The sequence below is a fragment of the Scleropages formosus genome, chromosome 5 (assembly GCF_900964775.1).
Source record: "Scleropages formosus chromosome 5, fSclFor1.1, whole genome shotgun sequence".
NCBI classification, from domain to species: Eukaryota; Metazoa; Chordata; class Actinopteri; order Osteoglossiformes; family Osteoglossidae; genus Scleropages; species Scleropages formosus.
Genome location: NC_041810.1, coordinates 21,843,689 through 21,864,873, shown reverse-complemented (window position 1 = coordinate 21,864,873; position 21,185 = coordinate 21,843,689). Strand labels below are relative to the sequence as shown.

General features: G+C 44.3%; 1 protein-coding gene across 2 annotated transcripts; it reads left to right on the top strand.

Annotated features, from left to right (window-relative positions):
- The first annotated feature begins 4,159 nt into the window (after window positions 1-4,159).
- On the top strand, window positions 4,160-20,299 carry LOC108942102 (alpha-N-acetylneuraminide alpha-2,8-sialyltransferase-like). Of its 2 annotated transcripts, XM_018765197.2 has the most exons (6): window positions 4,160-5,080; window positions 10,214-10,358; window positions 11,248-11,304; window positions 11,413-11,522; window positions 12,168-12,260; window positions 15,643-20,299. In XM_018765197.2, exons 1-6 carry the CDS (start codon window positions 4,893-4,895, stop codon window positions 16,115-16,117), a joined length of 1,068 nt encoding a protein of 355 aa, XP_018620713.1. In that variant the 5' UTR covers window positions 4,160-4,892; the 3' UTR covers window positions 16,118-20,299. The 2 variants fall into 2 exon arrangements, with proteins under 2 accessions (XP_018620713.1, XP_018620714.1); XM_018765198.2 differs by lacking the exon at window positions 11,248-11,304 and having other exon boundaries at window positions 4,327-5,080.
- Window positions 20,300-21,185: the final 886 nt, after the last annotated feature.

Genomic DNA, 21,185 nt, shown 5'->3' with positions numbered 1-21,185 from the left:
CGCTTCTCGACAAATGCAGACGTGCTCTCAAGACGGGCCGTTAATTGCTTGGAGACGTTGGCTTTCCAGGCTCTCGTGATGAAAGGAGCAGATGGCAGGAACACTGCAGGTGAGACCCACACGTCACATGTATGCGACTTAAATGCTTCCTCCGAATTTGCACAGCAGCATGAATTACACAGTACGGAAATTACAGTACAGTTTTTTTTTTTGTAATTGCAAAAGAAATTAAGTTTAATTCACTGAGTAAATACCACACATACTTCACTTACCTTATTTGCTGTATTGGTCATTTTATAGGTACAGACAGGAAAAGTCCCAGTAGCTGGGATCAAGGACAATGCATATCATGGCCTGGTTTTAGCTAGATACTCAGTCCTGAACCATATGGAATGCATACATGTTTTGAACCACTTATCCCATTTGGGGGTGCATGGAGCCAGAGCCTAACCTGGCAACACAAGGCGTAAGGCTGGAGGGGGAGGGGACACACCCAGGACAGGATGCCAGTCTGTCGCAAGGCACCCCAAGCGGGACTCAAACCCCAGACCCACCAGAGAGCAGGACCCGGTCCAACCCACCGCACCCCCCATATGGAATGCATGACAGTTTTATTTGAAGTTAAAAACGTATAGAATCACGTGGCTGAATATTATAAGATTGGAAGACTACTTTGAAGCCAGTAGAGCACTGCTGAGCCCTGGATGCCTGTAGAGACTCAAGCAGATGGAACGTGCTCCAAAAGGAAGGCTTCCCAATCTATGCAGGAAGTTTTCAGAAAGTTAATTCACAAAATTTAGCTGATTAGATTAACAGTCCCAGCCTGCAGAGCGGAGTGGAGTTCACAGAGTAAAAGAAAGGAAGGATATCTTGATTAGGAGGACATGGGGTCCTTGGGTTTCATGTCAAGGAAGCATTCCATTTCCTTTCTCAGGGGAAAAAAGTGTTTACCGCCAATGGTCACAACTAAAAAGTGTCAAATTCTTTCTCTGTCACATATCCATTATTCTTCTCAAAGCGAACTTAACTTTTTTTTTTAGAATGTTTAATACAAAAAAATATGCCAAAGGAAACCAAATAATTCTAAGATGATGGTGCCAGTAAGAAGTAACATATATATAAATTTCTTAACATATATATAAATTTCTTAAATAAGGTCCCAGGTGTTTTTTTCGAAGATCTCTTTATTTGTTCCTTCTTTTTGAGCTTTAGTTCCACAACAACAACGCTGTGTGCCTGTATTATATCCTGGACAGGTGTAACTAAAATTGCCACCATAAAAGCAGCCTTTGACCCTGAAGCACAGAGATCAGTCTTTCAGCTTTAGTGCGTGCGGATTTGTTTACAGTACAGTTCCTATAGAGGTAAAACACGGTATCTCTGCTTTTGCATACTTAACAGTTGAATCCTTCAACAATGATTTTAATATTGTGGCGCATGGCGCTCTGGGTTTGGATGGGGCGAAGAAGGACACACAGGCAACGCTAATGAACATTTTATTAGAACATCGCTCGAACTACTCTTCCCGCTATGACACAAAAAAGACTTGCTCTTTATTGACACTGTATTTGCCAGAAGATTTAAAGAAGCGTTAGATTCGGTAATCAGGGAAAATTAATCTGGGTTTATTAGTAACAGGCATATTTTCAATAATATAAGATTGGTCCTAGATCTCACTGATTATTCAGACGTTGTTGCAGATGATAGCTTTATATTGTTTTTGGATTTCTACAAGGCTTTTGATACTGTTGAGCACCACTTTATTTTTTACTGTTTACATAGTTTTGGATTCGGGAATTACTTCTGTAGCAAGATGAAGACCCTCTATACGAATGGTAAGAGCTCTGTGAAGTTGAGATGTTTCGCAGGTACAACCTGCTGTTGAGTTAACTGAAGTGTTTTCTAAGGCTTCAGGTTTGTGCCTTAACCTTAAAAAATGTAAGCTGCCTGCTTTGAAGGATTGTCCTGTAGCATCAGTTAGTGGCATCTCTGTTAAAGAAAAAGTAAATTATTTAGGAATTCAGATGACTAAGGATCCACTGGACAGAATCGCTCTAAACTTTGACCCCATTGATAAGACAAATAACAAATTCAATCTTTGGTTACAGAGGGACTTGTCTTTAAAAGGGCAGGTCATTCTGTCCAAAGCAGAAGGTATTTCCAGGCTCACTTATGTTGCCTCTTCAGTACATTTAGACAGCAAAACTGCTAAAGTAACAGACCAGATGCTCTTCAATTTTTTATGGAAAAACCGTGTCCGCTATATCCGGAAGTCTGTGGTTGTCAACTCATATAGGAATGGTGGGCTTGATTTCTTGGACTTTACTACCTTGAATATGACTCTTAAAATTAACTGGATGAAGCAATTACTGAGAAATGATGCCACCATCTGGAATTTCATTCCAAAATTTGTTTTTGACCAAACTGGAGGTCTCTCATTCCTTCTGATGTGCAATTATAATATAAAGAAGTTACCTGTTAAATTGTCAGCCTTTCACAAAAAGGCGCTGTTGGCATGGAAATTAATTTACAAGCACAATTTTTTTTCATACCGATGTTAAATTTGGAACAATAGTGAGGGTCCTGTATAAGGGTAGGAGTATCTTTCTAAGGAGTTGGTTCGACAGAAATATCCTTCTGGTGGGCCAGTTGCTGACCTCACGAGGAATTCGTATGAGTTACACTGAATTTGTGTCATGTGTTGGGTTTCATGTCACCAAGGAAGAGTTCGGCCTTGTAATGAAGGTTATTCCTAATGGTTATTTGACTCTACTTGGAGAGGTCTCTTACCCTGCTGTTGTTTCTATGGCGAATCCAGTTGATACTCCGTGTGGAAGGAAATGTTTCTCGCAGTCTCTCAGAAATAATAACAGAGCTGTTCGGTCTTTGTTTCAGAATGAAATTGCCACCTTACCTTGTGTCACTGCTTATTGGAATACCTTTGTAGACAATGTCCCATGGGAGAGAGTTTGGCTGCTGACTCACAAATACTTTTTAACAAACAAGGTTAAGGAAATCACTTTCAAGATTATACACAAATTCTACCCTGTCAAGCATTTTCTTAGAATATTCAAGGATGGGATTGATGTAAGTTGTTCTTTTTGTACCCTGCACCCAGAAACGGTGCCTCACCTCTTTTGGCACTGCGTTATACCAAAAAGGTATGGAGAGATGTCTCTACATTTAGTATTGATAAACTGTAAGGATTTTGCTTTGTACTATGAGTATGTACTATGGGGTTCTTTCATTTTGATAGATGTACAGAGAAACAAGCATATATTTATTAATTGTCTTGGCTAAATATATACACAGGTCAAAATTTGCTAATAAAAAAACCTATATTTTCTGTTTTTCTTAAAGAAGTTAAGCAGTACATAAACACTATCAAAGTGTGTGATTATAAGAAGCCCATTAAGACTGTTTATTATTGTAATATTTTTAAGATTTTGCTGTAATGCCTGTTTATTGGAGTGTTTTGTAGTTTTTAGGTTTTTTTGTTTACTCCCCCAGGCTAGATTGAGTGTTCTGAATTAACGTTCTTGTATCGAATGATTTGTTCAATAATAATAAATTAAAAAGTTTTATTAGAATGCCAGCACATAAAGAAATAATGCTCCCGGTCCAGAGCCCCGTTTTCTCAAAAGCCAGCACAGCACACCACCCCAGCCTTCAGAACTTCTTTAGTGCCCCCAAGCTTTCCTTTCCTCCCCATTGGCAAACACGGATACCCCTTTATTTTGGCTGTAAGTCCCCCTCGTGGTTGCACACTTCATTCACATTCCCCATAATGCAACTATTTACAATAAACAAATCTTCCCGCCCAAACGCGCACTAACGCAGGTTACAATATATTTCAATCGTAGACATATATCCTGTAAATACGAGGGTATTATATGAATGTGAAGTGTCGCAAGAGGCTCATAGTATAAATAGTCCAATATATTATAGTCCGATGTATGTAGTCAGTGGTGTAACATAACAACGTGAACGTGTCGTATGGGGGGGAACAAACGTATTATAGTAGAATTTAATTTAGTTAGACACAAATGGGGGGGGGGGTACAAATTAGACAAATTACGCTTGCTTAAACGTTGATACCCCAATGGAATGTGCGTTTTGGGAAACCTGAGGTGTTTCTGGTCTCCAGTGGTCAATAGGAGCATCGCTCAGTACTGTACCGTACTGCCCCGCTCACCGTGCAGTCCCTGTCATCCTCACAGCGCTCTGCGGAGCGATCGCGGTTTGAAGCGGCAGACATTTCGGTCGCATTAGCAGCGCTCGCGCCATATGTTCTCCCTGCTATCAGCAGCCTGCTACCTCCCCGACGCCCCGCCCCTGGCCACGCGCTTTGTTACGGCCGCCAGTGGCCCGGTGCTCCGTAGCTGAAGAAGCGAAGGGCGAGCGCGGGAGCATCGCGCGCTGCAGGGCCACTTACGCGGGATGCGGTAGTAGAGGACGCGGAGCGGAGCGGAGCGGCGCAGTGCGGGTACGGGAGATTGCGTAACCGGAGCGAGCCAGGCGAGTGCGGGACCCGGATTTGCGGGAGACGGCGGGCACGAGGCAAGCGTGGGCAATCTGCAGCTCGGGACGGAGTGGCAGCGCGATGCGGGACGCGGGAATGTGGCCGCGACGGCTCCGGTCGCACTGGCGGTCCGGCGCTTGTGTGGCGCGAGCTGAGCCCACGCGCTGACGGAATCATCATGCAGCGCGCGGATAATTAAAGAAGCGAACGGAGAATTCAATCGGTTTCCCGCCCGGGTCACAGCGAGGGCACGCGCTCCGTGTGGGGCTGCTGGGTGGTGCTGGAGAGCAACACTGCACTTCGCGGAACCCTGGTCCGAACCTGGTACCCTCCTCCCCCTTCCCAACAGGCGCCTATATATATACCCACGATGATGATGATGATGTCCAGGTACCCCAGGAGCAGGTGGCTCGGCTGGGCAGCGCTGTGTGTCGTCGTGCTCTACTGGGTGTACAACTACCCCGTGTGCAGGCTGCCCACGGACACGGAGATCGTGCAAGAAGTGCTGCGACACGCGCAGGCGTGGAAGCAAAACAAAACCGCGATCAGAATGCTGAGGTATGTACTCGCTCTATTACTATTATTATTATTATTATTATTATTATTATTATTATTATTACTGATAACAGTGATTAAGGTAGACACAATCCTGAACCAAGAGAGCTAATAATTAATAATAGGATCAGTGTTTTATCACCACCATTGATAATCCCATCATAATTAAAATGTAATTATGACCTGTCTGCCTAGTGCTATATTTTTTCTTCGACGTCTGTGTGTTTTTTTTTTCAGTTATTAATATAATACTTCCTACAATTGAATTGTTCCTTTTCTTGGAATTCCTTTGCATTCATTTCTGCATGTTTAATATTGGCTTTGATTTATGGATGACTGAAATATCCCGGTATTGAACAGCGATTAAGGTTCCCACGTTTAGCGCTTTCAAGGGTTCCAGTGGAGACTTTTCGAAAGTCTCGTTCATTTTGTCCATTCGATTATGATGGGGACATGTCAGTCCTCTGAAAGTCCTTTACTGGTCACTCTTCATTGGCCGCGGACATCGTAATGGTTTAACTGACCACTGCACCAGGTCACGTTCACTGGACACCGTATTTGTCGGCATTTATCAGCATTTCCAGGGTTAAAATGAGTGACCCACGGCCAAAGCGGCGATATTGTACACCTTTATTGTGCTCTAGGTTTCACACTGTGTGCAGATGGCCTATATTCTATAGACTTATTCACCATAAAATGTACACAGTTGTGAGAAGAAGTCTGAAGAATGTGTGATGTGTTTGTGTGACAAAGAAAACACATACCAGCATATCTTTACTGCATAACTATTTAAACAGACAAGGTCATTGTTGGAAAAATGAAGTGAGCCCCTCTGTTTAGCAGCTAGTGGAGCCTCTTTTATGACTTCGGCCAGATGATTTCTGTAGCTGTTGATCAGACCCATGGAGGGGAGAGGAGGTATTTCCATCCTTTCTTCCAAACAAAACCATTTCAGTTCATGTGTTTTTTGGGATGTCTTGCTCTTATAGCCTGCTTCAAATCATGCCAGACATGTCAATGAGACTGAGGTCATGCCTCTGACTTGCCCCTTCCACAATACGGGATTTTTTTCTGCTTGAGCCACTCCGCTTTTGATTTGCTCCGGTGTTTTGGATCATTGTCACATTGCACGACCAAACATCCTTTGAGCTCTTGATCACTCATGGACACCCTGACTTTTTGCTGTGGAATTTCCTGAGATAACTTGGAATTGATTAATCCCTCAGTGATTGCAAGCCATCCAGGTTCTGAGGCAGCAAAGCAGCCTCACCACATTATACTTCCACCACCTTTCCCCATGAAGCACTTGTAGGGTAACAATGTTGAGGAAAGGATCTCCTTTTTTGATGACGAACCATGCTGAATTTAGGCTAAAATCTTAAATTTCAAAATCAAATACATTAATGTAGCACATTGGACTATATTTAGGGACTCTGTCTGCAGCCCTTTAAACACATATTGAAATACGTATTAATGCTGACAGCTCATGGGGTTTGAAGCAACTCCCAGTCTTAACCAGTTGTCACCACTGAGCACTGGATCACTTTTTGAATTCTTTGAAGCTGATATTGGGGAGGTGCGGTGGCGCAGTGGGTTGGACCGCAGTCCTGCTGTCCGGTGGGTCTGGGGTTCGAGTCCCACTTGGGGTGCCTTGCGACGGACTGGCGTCCCGTCCTGGGTGTGTCCCCTCCCCCTCCGGCCTTACGCCCTGTGTTGCCGGGTAGGCTCCGGTTCCCCGTGACCCCGTAAGGGACAAGCGGTTCTGAAAATGTGTGTGTGTGTGTGTGATATTGGGGGGGTGCGGTGGCGCAGTGGCGCAGTGGGTTGGACCGGGTCCTGCTCTCTAGTGGGTCTGGGGTTCGAGTCCCGCTGGGGGTGCCTTGCGACGGACTGGTGTCCCGTCCTGGGTGTGTCCCCTCCCCCTCTGGCCTTACGCCCTGTGTTGCTGGGTAGGCTCTGGTTCCCCATGACCCCATATGGGACAAGCGGTTCAGAAAGTGTGTGTGTGTGTGTGAAGCTGATATTGAATGTTAATATTAATTGGGCATTTCTCTTTCTAATTCAAATCCACATATTTTATTTGCAGTGAATTAATGTTTTTTCAACATCACAAAATACAGCTGTATGAAAAAACCCTCTGGACCAAAGGAGAATAGCCATTCTGGAGGAAAATAAACTTGTTATTTAATTACGAAACTTATTTTCACTCAATAATGCATAACAGAATGAAATATACAGTGGATATTTAAGGTTTTCTATGACCTTAAAATATATAGTCTGATTTTTTTTAATCTGACATTTTTCAGGCTTTTTAAACCTGACTCCTGGTAAACTGCTTGCCTTTGATGCTTTTTCTTCTTATTATTATTCTTATTATTATTATTATCACACACACACACACACACACACTGTCTAAAACCGCTTGTCCCGAGTGGGGTCGCACCAAGCCGGAGCCTAACCCAGCAACACAGGGCGCAAGGCTGGGGGGGGAGGGCTCACACTGACATTTAGCAGATGTTTTTCTCCAAAGTGATGTACATCTCAGAGAAAATACAATTTGTGCATTACATTAGGAGAAAGAGAGGCATAGCTGCAGACATGTGATTCTTAAGTAAACCCAGTTTGTTTCTTTCCACTTTATACACCGATGTTCATTGCACGAGTAGGGGCACAAAACTCAGGATAGACTAATGCTGATCATCTTCCTACAATTTTTATTTTTTTTTTAAAGGTACACAAACGTTTGCATACAGTACAGGAGTAGCAGCTATGTGAATGCTTATCTGGGTATGATCATAAAGTCAAGGTGCATGAAAATTTACACTATTACATGAGCTTGAGAGATGATGGGCAAAGTGAGTCTGGAAAAGGTGAGTTTTCAGACCCTTCTTGAATGTAGACAGAGTTTCTGCAGTTCTGAGTGAGAGGTGGAGGTCATTCCACCACAACGGAGCCAGAACTGAGAACCTCCGCACTTTGCCTTTTGTGCATGGGACCACCAAGCAAGCAGAAGTAGACGAGCAAAGAGGTTTGGTTAGGGTGTGGCGGTTGATCAAGTCTTGTAAATAACTAGAAGCAGTTCTACTGATGCATTTGTAGACAATAAGCAGGGTCTTGAATTTGTTCCGGGCAGCTACAGGAAGCCAGTGCAGAGAAACGAGTAGAGGAGATACATGGGAACGCTTTGGCAAGTGAAACACAACTTGTGCAGCAGCATTCTGTATCAGCTCCAGAGATTTATTGCAGTAGCAGGAAGGCCAGACAAGAGAAAGTTGCAGTAGTCCAGACGGGATGCCACCATGGCCTGGACAAGTAGTTGGGCAGAGTCAGTTGTGAGGTAAGGACGAATCCTGTGGATGTTATGCAGGATGTATCTGCAGGTCTGGATTGTGGCTTCGATGTCGTGAGAGAAAGATAGACTTGAGCGAATCGTCACTCCCAGACTCTTAGCCAAGGAGGTAGGCAAAATGAGTGTGTTATCCGCTTTGATCAATAGATCATGACAGGAGAACAGGCCAGCTGGGAGGTGAAGAATCTTTGTTTTGGAGAGGTTGAGTTGGAGGTGATGATCAGACATCCAAGCAGAGATGAAGAGCTGGGTATCATCAGCATAGCAATGGCATTTGAATCCATGGAAGGCGATGACAGGGCCAAGGGAGGAGGTGTAGATTGAGAAGAGGACCCAGTACTGAGCCCTGCAGGACACCGGTTGAGAGAGGCAGAGGAGAAGAACAAGAGCCCCGCCAGACCACTTAGTAGGATCTGTCAGATAGGTATAGGTAAGACTCAGACCATCTTAGTGCCGCACCTTTGATCCCAAGCTGACTAAAAGAGGAGAGTAGAATCTGGTGGTTGACAGTGTCGAATGCTGCAACAGATCTAGGAGGATGAGGACCGAGGAGAGGGAGATGACTATCCAACTGGAGAGCATCAGACACTACCAGAAGCGCTGTCTCCATGGAGTGACCAACTTTGAAAGCAGACTGATAACCATCGAGGAGATGGTTCCGGATGAGGAATTCAGAGAGCTGAATTCAGAGAGGCCACCTGCTCTAGAGATTTAGACAGGAAGGAGAGGAGGGAGACTGGTCTGTAGTTTTGGATCTACAAAGAGTTTCTTTACCAGAGGTGAAATGAGAGCAGTTTTGAAGGCAGATGGGAAACAGCCAGAGGAGAGCGAGGAGTTGATGATCTTAGCAATGGAGGTGGAGAGTTGTGGGGAGATGGTCTGTAGGAGTGAGGATGGGATCGGATGTAGCGAGCAGGTGGTGGCTCCGTGTGATATCAGGTCGTCAGAGATTTTGGATTCAGAGAGCATAGCTTCACAGGGAGGTCCAGCGCGAACCAGGCAGGGTGATGCTGAGAACTTGTCTGTGGTTGCTTTGTTTTTCAGTGAAAGTCAGTGCAGAGTCATCAGCAGTGAGAGGAGGAAGAGGGAGCGGTGGAGGACACAGTAGGGATGAGAAGGTGGCAAAGAGTCTGTGGTTTTTAGTTGCAGAAGGAGGTTTTAGCTGAAGAGACAGCAGAGTGAAAAGTAGCTGAGAGTTGTTTTTAGACATCCAGCTCCGTGCGAGACTTGGATTTTCGCCATGTGCAGCCTGCAGTTTGGTCCTGTTAGCACATAACGTATCGGTCAGCCATGGGGTGGTACGGGGGCATGCTGGTGTAGAAGATAGTGGACAGAGAGAGTCAAGGGAGGAAGATAGGGCAGAAAGTGTTAGCGGCGTTGTCTGTTGATAGATCTGAGCATTGTGCAGCAGAAGGGAGAGCGGGCAGCGTGGCAGAGGCAAAGCAGGAAGGTGAGAGATTTTAAGTTGTGGCGGAAGGTGACAATGGGTGCAGAAGAAGGAGATGAAGAAATGATCGGAGAGATGCAGCGGGGTAAGAGAGAGGACAGGACAGCCACAGTTACGGGAGAAGACAAGGTCAAGGCAATTGCCTGTTTTGGGAGTAGCGGGGGACCGGGACAGGGAGAGATCAAAGGACACACCCCGGATGGGACACCAGTCTATCACAAGGCACCCCGAGCAGGACTCGAACCCCAGACCCGCCAGAGAGCAGGGTCCAGCCAAGCCCGCTATGCCAACAATTATTATTGTTGTTGTTGCTGTTAAATTGTTTTCTTAAATTGTCCAGGAAGCTGCTGGAAGACTGCTGTGAGCCCAGAAAGATGTTTGCTCTGACAAAGGAGAACTCCCCCATGGGCAAAGTGCTGTGGTATGATGGGGAGTTTTACTACTCTCACACTGTCAACAAGGACACCTACCAGCTCTTTGTGAAGGTAACTGTCCTTTCCTTCTCAGCAGGGAATCACGATGCTCCCAGGGTCTCCCACGTCTTTTCCCATGTGTGAATTTCTCCACCGCAGTGGCAGCTGTGATATTTGTATGCTTTTCTCAAATGTTGCTTCGTTGGAACATTTGAGCTTAGCCAGCGGTGCAGTTTTTCCAGAATATCACTGACAGCTGCTGAGTAATATCTTTTTTTATGATTATTCACTCTCATCTTGTTCATTTCTTCTCCCTACATGAACCTCTTTCAGCTGTCTAAGTAACTTAAATAAGGCCAGATTCAGAATAATAAGTTTCTTCCATTTGGCAGAGTGGTGGGTGTTCTTCATGGCGGTGTTTATATCATTTTTAACATGTTTGCAATCTGGGTCCAGGAGAAAGTAACATTGAGGAGTTGGCCCCTCCTGAGGTTCTTCCTATGAGATAATCACATCTGTACCTATGGCCAGGAAGCTGTGTAGTACCAAAAGGAATAATCAAACTGGGAAAGAGTCTGGACCACCTAGCTTCCAGGGAAGGTCAATCCCTACTGAGCCCTGCAGCTGTGCCAGACATCACCAGGACTTCCTGGGACATTTTACCGCAAGGAGCAGAGTCCAGCTGTTGGAAGGGTGTTCTGGCATCCATGAGATCTGCTGGGCAGAGACAGGAGATGGATTTTTGATGGCAAGAGATTTCAAACATTTCCTTTTCCAAGTGACCTCCTTCATTATTGTAGCCAGTGTGAGTGTACAAAAAACCCAAAATCCGTAACGTTAATAGTTCGCAAAGGCAAAGCGTTAAAAAAACTTCCGGGCTTCTCGCATGAAAAAAGCCTTAAGCTGATTTTTTTTTTTTTTTTTTTAACTGTCATCATTGCTTCATGTATTGTTTTCATAGAAGGTGTCTAACGGCCTGTGTGCGCTCACCCTGTGCGGCGTTCAAGTGTGCGTACATGTGAGTGTGAGTGAGTCTGTCTGTCTCTGTCTCTGTGTCTGTCCTTGTATGTGGTTATAGACGACTTTGTGGCCAATCCATTACCTTGCATGCGCTGTGTGTTGCTAGGAGCCGCCGCTGCGCCTTCCCCTGAAAAAGTGCTCCGTAGTCGGTAATGGAGGCATCCTGAAACAGAGCGGCTGCGGCCGGGAGATCGACCTCTCCGACTTCATCATGCGGTGAGAAATCGCTTTGCGTGCTGTTACGTAACTGGCTTACACACCAAAACTGTTTTATGCATTATTATTATTATTATTATTATTATTATTATTGTTGTTGATGTTTTATGTCTTGGACCCAAAGGTTCCAGGTTCAAATCTCCCCTCCAGTTGTAGTACCCCTTGAGCAAGGTACTTTCCCTAGAATTGGTCCAGTAAAGTGACCCAGCTGCATAGTAAATGAGTAAATAATTGTAAGTAGCTTAACAGTGTACGTTGCTTTGGAGAAAAGTGTCCGATAAATTGATAAATGTCATTGTTATTCTAATTTGGGTGATTTCATCATTAAGAAACTGCACCTGTAAAAAGAGTCCCTGTACTATAATGGAGACTGTTTTTCAAACCCTTCGTGAAGCTGTGCGCAATTTTTTTGTGTGTAGCAAATCGAACGTTTTTAGTGAAAATTTCAGGGCGATGAATTTTGTCTAATCCTGATTTTCTCTGCATGTGAGGCTGATTGTTACAGGAAGCAAACGCAGAAATGAACTGGAGTCATGTTAATGTGATTGTTTGTGCTTTTCGTTGTTTATCTTTGTGCTGCAGCAGGCGCTTTTAAAAATTTGACGCGCTCGATTTGTGACTTGTGTTCCCTTTGCACCTCTGCAGATGCAATCTGCCTCCGCTGTCTAAGGAGTATACGAACGACATCGGGACCAGAACGCACTTGGTGACGGCGAACCCCAGCATCATCGAGAAAAGGTATCATTTTTAATCTCGCAGGCCTTTACCGCTTGCTGAGCAGAAGCCCTGGGAAATGAAGTGAGTGGGAGGCCATGCTGCATACCTGTGGGTTGCGTCACACTTGACGCAGTGCAAATGAGATAAAAAATAGCAAACCACAGGGATAGTGTGGGCAGATCGCTGCCACGTAACAAAGGGCGACGGGCAGTTAAGACCCTGTATCGATCAGTATGTACCGATGCAAGAAATGTTGAATCAGTGTAAACAGGAACCATCGGGAATCCATCACTGGTGTCACGTCGTCTGATGGGATAAAGAGAGGAGAGACAGGAACGTGAGGTTCGTTTGCTGCAAGACTCGTGAAATTTGGAAGATCTGAAATGGCTGTGTAACATTTTTGAAGTCGATAACTTCAAAGCACGGAGGTTCTCGGTTCTGGCTCCGTCGTGGTGGAACGACCTCCCCCTCTCGCTCAGAACTGTTGAATCTCTGTCCACATTTAAAAAGGGTCTGAAAACTCACCTCTTCCAGACTCACTTTGCCCATGATCTATTAAGTTCATGTAAGGGGTAAATGTTCATGCTCTATTATTTTAAGATCATTTCCGGATACACCTTTGCACAGCTACTCTTGTAATGTAACGTAGATGTTTATATATATTAAAAGAATATTTCTAGGAAGTTGATTTGGAATCGTCGAAATTCTGACAGTTTTATGCAACTGCTCGTGTGATGAACATCGGTTCATATGGTGGAAAAAACAAACTGCACTTAAGAATCACACATCTGTATCTAACTGTCTCTTCCTGCTAATGTAATGAACACGTTGTATCTTCTATGTGATGTGTGTCGCTTTGGAGAAAAGCATGTGCTAAATTAATACACGTACATGTAAATGTAACTGTGCTGAACGCTGCAATCGATTGGCTTTTTTTTTTTTTTTTTTTTTTAGATGTGTTCACTAAAAGACTTTTCCTCATTACACTTATGCGAGACTGGAAGGTTTGGATCTGAGATGTGGATTGTTGTGAAATGAGAGTTTTCGTTGGGAATGTGATGAAGCTTTTGAGAATGTCATATTTATTGTGGTTGGACGACATGATGGAGGGGAGAACGGAGTCATCGTTTGGATCCTAGTTGGACCTGGAAACTGAGGATATGCTGGCCAGGCTCCTGGCCCCACGCTGATCACCAGCTTCACTGCACTGGAACCGGTGACATGAATAACCATTTAAAATGAGACACTGTACACCAAGGAAGACACAGCCGACCTTAACGCACTCATAATGTTACTGGGAGGATACACTCATTTCAGGTCGCTGCCAAATATTTATTTTTAAAAAGTGTTTTCAGCTAGGGGGGGCGCGGTGGCGCAGTGGCGCAGTGGGTTGGACCGGGTCCTGCTCTCCAGTGGGTCTGGGGTTCGAGTCCCACTTGGGGTGCCTTGTGACGGACTGGCGTCCCGTCCTGGGTGTGTCCCCTCCCCCTCCAGCCTTACGCCCTGAGTTGCCGGGTAGGCTCCGGTTCCCCGCGACCCCATATGGGACGAGCGGTTCTGAAAATGTGTGTGTGTGTGAAAATATGCAGTCATGAACACCTTAATTTGCTTTTTTTGAACCCGTGTGCCGTTTTCAATGATAAAAGGATCAAAAAATCAGGTCGGCCCATTCGGGCACTGCCTTTTCAAGGGAATGCATGGCGGCTGATTCAGTAGAAAAGTATTTCTGGAACAATGTGTTATGGATTCTGGCAGTTTTAATTATGCATGAAGTCAGAACAGTTATGGAAGCTCCTCTTTTAGGATGGCTAGATGGAAAGAGACTGCAGGCGTCTGCTAAATGAATAAATGTGAATGTAAGTTAATAGTTCACAGGTCCGGCTCATCATCCCATGGACCACGCCACACCACCTCCTCCATTGTCAGTGAAAGACCCTGAAAGATGTTCATCATTCATTCATTGTCAGTAACCGCTCATCCCAGGAGTACTGGGCGTGAAGCAGGGTTCAGCCAGCCCTGGGTGCCAGTCCATGAAACACCCCCTGAGAGATATTAAATATTAAATGTCTCTGCTATCTTCTTTTTCACCATTCTTCTGTCGGCAGTGTCTCTTTGGATCCCCATTTGGCCAGTTAGAGTGGCTGCATAAACCAGACATCTTAAATTGTTAGATTGCAAAATCCATAATCGGAAAGACCGACACGCATTAATAGGTTGGCTTTGGGCCCCGATTATTAAAACAGCCTTAAGATCTTAAGGAGTTCTCCTGATACTTTAATTGCCGTTTTTGTTTAAATTTTTCAGTTCTGGTTTTTACAACCTGTAAAACATAAAAATACATGAGAATGCTTTTGAGTAATGGCGTAAACTGTTGCTGCATTACTTAGTCGGGAACATTACTGAAAATTTAAAGGGTACGGTAGAATCTGCATTCATATGCTTCATACATCAGTCGCGCTGTACTTTAAACCAGAAGGCATTGACCTGAGACGGGCAACGTTATGTCGGCTGCACTTTAGTTTCGGAGATTAATTCCATTTACAAGTGGTTATTTTGTTACCTGCTTGTAGTGAGGGGGCGTGCAGTGGTGCAGTGGTGCAGTGGGTTGGACCACAGTCCTGCTTTCCGGTGGGTCTGGGGTTCGAGTCCCGCTTGGGGTGCCTTGCGATGGACTGGCGTCCCGTCCTGGGTATGTCCCCTCCCCCTCCGGCCTTACGCCCTGTGTCACCGGGTAGGCTCCGGTTCCCCGCGACCCCGTATGGGACAAGCGGTTCTGAAAATGTGTGTGTGTGTGCTTGTATTGAGAAGTTCTTAAATTAGTAAATTTACGTTATCTGCAGATAATCAGCAGAAAGTCACAAAGATAGATGGATAGGTAATGGGTGAAAAAACTTTAAGGTAAATGCCATACTACCTATTCTGTTTTTTTTTTTTAAATTCTTATAATTATTACAAGTATGCTTTTATTCCTTATTGCTATGCTTGTGTTGGTTATTAGTGAATTTCATGCGATGTTACGCTCCAAGTGAGGACCAACACCCTGGTTTGCCTCCAGACTAGGGCTCATATTGGGCTTTCTTGCAGTGTGTCGTAAATACTCCTGCCAGGGGACTCGAAACAGCTTGACGAGCGCACGAGATGTCCCAACTCAGCTGAAGAAGGGGCTGTCTGCCTCCTGAGCATCCACATTCTGCTAAATAGGGTTGAGTGAAACAGTCCATTGCACTGCTCTCTTCCCCAAAAATGTGAACTAAACAAAAGAACTCCCACTGTTGCCTCCCACTCCACATTTGCATGTATATATTACACACACACACTGTACGTGTGTGTATTTATATATAAACATAATATATAAACAGACTAAATGCCCAATCTCACCGCCATTTCTGCTTCTGTGACCCAGGTTTAACAACCTCCAATGGTCAAGGAAGCCATTTGTGGAAAGCATGAAGGTGTACGGGAAAAGCTACATCTACATGCCGGCCTTCTCCATGAAACCTGGAACGGAGCCCTCCCTGCGGGCCTACTATGCCCTCAACGATGTCGATTCCGATCAGATGGTGCTCTTTGCCAACCCAGACTTTCTAAAGAATGTGGACAAGTTCTGGAAGCGTCGTGGCATCCGTGCTAAACGCCTGTCCACGGGCCTCTTTATGGTGAGCCTGGCACTGGGGCTGTGTGAAGAGGTCACCATCTATGGCTTCTGGCCATTCAACAGCAGCCTGGGCGAGTCCACTGTCAAGCACCACTACTACGACAATGTGCTGCCCTTCTCCGGCTTCCACACCATGTCTGAGGAGTTCCGGCGGCTGTGGCAGCTGCACAAGGAGGGCGTGCTGCACATGCGCATCGGCAGTTGCCCAGCACAAGTGGGCTAGACCAGTATGTCCCCAGTCTGTGCATCACCAGCATGAGAATGCCTGCTGACCCTCGGTGTCGTTTCCTGTCGTCCAGGGGAAGTGGTTTTTGACGTCTGCATGGACTTTTTCCCTCCCTTTTTTGGCACTGCTGGCCACTCTTGGGTTCATGACTCTGAATACTCTAAATGTCATGAACTTTGACAGGGTTAATGTGGGACACAGGAATAACTCATCCTGTAAGAACAGGAAAATACAGGAAGTGGAATAACACAAAAAGAAGTTTTTAATGGGATTTGGTACCAGGAGGGGCTCGTAAAGAGGCTCTCCTCCGTCAGTCTGGTCAAACTTGAAAGTACAGAAGCTGCAGTTCAATGTTACTCATTGCAGTTCCCCACAGTTTTTCTTCTGGAGAAAACTTAAACTGAAGATCAGAAAATTCTGAAATTACTGAAGAAGATTTACGGCCGAACATCAGTGGATCTCTTCTCGTCTGCCCATTAATACAGTATCGTACCTCCCAGAGTAGTATGACTTCAGCCGCGATATTTCTGCTCATCCAGAAAAATGTTACGGTACAACAATATTACCCATTCCAGCAAGCACAACGTCCAGCGTGGAGGTTTCCGAAAGAAGAAATGGCGAGGATGACCCTGTACTACTGCTAAGAGAAATCTCATATCTTGTGCCAACTAGAATCTGGGAAACAAAATGAAGAAATAAAAACTTTTCAATAGACATTTTGGAGCCCTGGATCGTCCGTAAGCATACAAAATGACATTTATTGCTCAGGTACGTGACACCTGTGGGCCTGTGAACAGTTATGTCCCTGCAGCTGTCGAAATGAGACCCAAGTTGACCTTTATCTGTAAGGACCACCTGTTCCATCTCTCTTTATTTCTTTCTCGGTAAACACAAGGGAATGACAAAAAATGCAATGCCATGAGATGGTGTCTTCGTTTTACCACACCGCCAGAAAGTTCAAATGTGTTTAAAAAAAAATCAGCAGACTTTGCAAAGTGGGAAAATTTTGGTTTGATGAGTCTTCAGTAGGTCCTGCACCCAATTTTTGACCAGATGTACAATTTCTATATACGCTGCTTGGGAAATTTCGAACTTTCCAGTCTCAAGACCACATCAGTCCACAATAATTAGTTAATGGAAATGGTTGGTTTGGTGAGCTTTTCTCCACAGTTGTGGATCTCTCCATGTATTCTAAAATAAGGCCTTCAGGCCTTCTCTCACCCTTGGATTCTCCGTGGGGTTCTCTTCTGAAATATTTTGCCAACGACGCACTACTGATGGCTCAAGTCAAATGTCTGTGATTGTGCTGAGGTTGAATGCCAGTGGGTGTTTGATTCTTCGTCAACGACAGCGCGGTTTGTTTTGGGCTGTTCACTGGCCTGCGACCTCTCAATACTTCCATGATTGCTGGTGACCGCGTTGGTTGCCAGCCCTCCCGTTCCTTTCATCTCTGCTGCCAGGGTACTGGAATACCCCGCTGGGCGGGAAACCAACATCCACGTCTCGGTTGAATGAACCTCAAGGGACCAAAGTGTCTTCTGACGAGGAAGTCAAAGTCACAGAATGGCACTCTTGTTTCCCCATTGTCACCACGAATGGTGGAGAAGACATGAAGCTTGTGTACTTTGTTTTGTTCAACGTGATTGTCGAATGTGTACCTGCACTTGACTCCTATCAATCCTCTGTAATGCACTGATTCATTTCTCTTTTTTTTTTTATTTCTTTTTAATGGTTTCTCTCCTACCTGTGGTGTCATGCTGTCCCTTTACCTGTTCATTTCAGCTGTTTCTGAAGGTTTACAGTGCCTTGTTCTTTTCACATGAACCAATACTATGACAGTTGTGTCAGAAAATATTGTCACTGCAAATAACATTTTTGGTGTCATGATAACATTTTTATTATTGAAGTATCAGGGAACATGACCTTTGAACTATTGAAGGATGCAGTGGGAACTGGTCTGTGATTGAAGGGGTGGTTTTATAACCTGAGCTGGTTGTTATAGGACCAAGGCTTTACATCTCTTACATTCAATTGTTATGAAGTACGTACACTTTATGCAATTCATCCATATTATAATAGAGGATGATTTTATTTGGTGAAGGCAGCAGTAACAATAACAGCTGCATTTATACATTGACAGTACCAAAACAGCACACAGTTACGGTGGAGAATGTTTAACTGTGTTCAGTCTTAATAACGGACATTTTCGTATTGTACTTGTATAGCAATGGGGCTTTCGGGATAAATATTTCTTCTTAATTATTAGTAATTCATTTCCAAAGTTAATCAAAATTCTCAGCTGAAAGTCTGAACTGCTGTTAATATGAAGTGTAGTGTGTTAGAGACATGCTGCTGAGTTGTGTTAAAAATGTGACATGAACTGTGTTGACTTGATGCTTAACACAGACTCGAGAAAACCTTCAGGGTTGTGATGGCACTGTTATGGATTTACCTCGTTTGCCCCTCAGGGGATGGCAGTCCAAGCTACCTGACCTCGTTGGCCCAAAACGAGACTAGAAAAGCTGATCGGACTTATTGCTGTCAATATTAGTGTCCCAGTCCCAGTAGTTGTCACTGGGTTTTGGTCATCGATTTGTGCTACTATACTGTATCTACATAGTTTCATTGTTCTTGTAAAGTGTTGCAGTATGTTTTACTCCAGAAGCCAAGAACGTCTTGAGGTGGTGATAGATGAAAAGAGAGGAAAAATGATGGTATGCATCGTACCAGTGCCCCAGCTGTGCTTTGATGTCTCCCAGCTGCACTTTGGGTCCTGGGCGATGCTGCGGACTCAGCAACCTGGCTGAGCAGTCCCCCCCCCGACCCCCAGGCTTACAAATGTATGCCTTGAATGGGTGACTGACTGTTATAATGTTTGGTTGTCAAGGTTACAAAGGTCACCGCTTTTCTTTGACTCGTTGGGCTATCAACTCGGAATTGTGGGAAAACGGGCCGTCTCACTCGGCTTTTATCACCATGCGCTTGTTTCTTTTCCTTCCTTAGAGGGCAAAAGGTTAAAGATTTATCATCACCGTACTGCATTCATAGTTTTCCATCCATATACTGTGCTATAAGTTCTTAATTTTAACATTTAGTGTTTTTTTGTTTTGTTTTACTGCAGGACTGTAGAATGTCTTTTGTAATACTTCTACTTACTGACTTATTGAAGACACAACTGGTGCTTTTTTTGGGAAAAGAGCATGGTCTAGCATGTAGAATATATCGACTGCATTTTTATTATAGTGATCATTTTTATTTTTTATGGCGTATTTTTACTATGTTCACTGGAAACATTTTTTTATGAAGGGTATGTGTGTACATGTATATAGGCTGAAAAATGTAAATTATTTAAATTTCCCTTTAAGAATTTTCGTTTCTGCCTATGCTTCGTAACAAAATAGGTACGTCAAAGTATTTTCATCTAGAGTTAAGCTACCTCATTGAGTTTTTACGAAAAACTGCTTTTGTGTACCAACAACTATTTGATTATTGGAATATGATTTTTATTAACCGCTCGACTCTCGCGTTGTTCTGCCAGGGCTTTCGTTCATCCTCTAGTCTTCTGCTACACTGTGCCTCACCTAATACCTAAATTGGAATTCACACCAGTTTTTCCAGGTAATAATTGCGAGGCGGCGTTACTAACTTCCAAGGATCACCTGCAGACTCTTAAAGCGTTCAATTTAGAAGCATCAAAGAAAGCTATACAAAGAACATCGGTATTTATTCATGTGTAGAGCAGAATGGCAGAAATTATTTATGTGACCCTAAATTCTTGAAAGGGAAAGGAAAATGTGAGTGGTAAAAGACAGGTTTTTATTTTTAATTTTTTTGTTAATTCCCATCTCCATATTGCACATACTTCAGATGAAATGATGAAACACTTAACAACCAGATGGCACTGTATTTATCGTTCATGTATTATTATTTGTTCATGTATTAAGCCACAATACCTGTTATGGGTTGGTGGGCCTCTTGGATTTGAAACTCATTTCCCCCTGTAATCTCCAAGATGTTCTTTTGCCTGTGAGATAAATCTCCCAGTCAGGCTTGGCCAGAACCCCAGATCTTCATGCTTTCATAAGGGGGCCTCCATTTCCAGTGGAGAATTACACTAACTGTGCATTGGTTCAAGACTCCCCTATAGTATTTTGCCCATGACTAGAAATGTGTAGTGAATTTTACATGCCCTGTTGGGAATTCTTAATGTGAATGTCTAGGAAAGAAAAACAATAAAATAATTGTTGTTTATTTGTGGGTGTCATTTATGGCATTGGGGGGCAGTGGGTTTCCCTGGGGCCTGCTCTGTGGTGGGCCTGGGATTCGAGTCCTGCTTGGGGTGCCTTACGGCTGACTAGCGTCCCATCCGGGGTGTGTCCCCTCCCCCTCTATCCTTGCGCCCTGTGTTGCCAGGTTAGACTCCGGTTTGCCGCAACCTCGCTTGGGGCAAGTGGTTGTAGACACTGTGTGTGTGTGTGTGTGTGTGTGTAATTTATGGCGTGTAATGTGACATTTTGACTTTCTTCATAAAATGGGGTGGGATGGGATGTGTCCCTTCAGAAGATGGGATGGGATACAATGCAATGGGATGCAGTGAGATGGGATGTGATGGGACCTTTTAGAAGCTGGGATGGGAATGGGATGAGATGGGATGTGATGGAACCTTTCAAAAGATGGGATGGGATGAGATCTGACCCTTAAAAAGAGCATTTTTGTCACTCATTAATAATTAAACCCTAGTGGTTTGCTTCAGGCGTAAATTAACATCCTCAGTTTGTCCCTTTTCCACCAGCATGTAAATTTAATATGTTGTTGGAGGGGCAAAAAAAGAATCTTGTGAGCAGCTTCCAAATGTATTTTTATCATCCTGCAGTCACTTGCTTGTCTGGCTGAAGAGGTTCAGCCAAAGTAAAGAGATGGAGACAGGGGAAAGAGTCTTTTCTCCTCTGCTCAGCACTGCGTTACTCCTGTTGTCCTGCAACATGCATCGGAAGGTGTGCCATACTGGAGCAGATGTGTGTGTGTGTCACTGGAGGTGTGTGAGTAGAGGCTTACCAAGAGATGC

Coding starts and splice junctions, on each gene's coding strand:
- LOC108942102 (XM_018765197.2), top strand. CDS start 4,893: ATGATGATGATGATGTCCAGGTACCCCAGGAGCAGGTGGCTCGGCTGG. Junction 11,305..11,412: donor GCGTTCAAGTGTGCGTACAT/GTGAGTGTGAGT, acceptor GTGTGTTGCTAG/GAGCCGCCGCTGCGCCTTCC. Junction 11,523..12,167: donor CTCTCCGACTTCATCATGCG/GTGAGAAATCGC, acceptor GCACCTCTGCAG/ATGCAATCTGCCTCCGCTGT.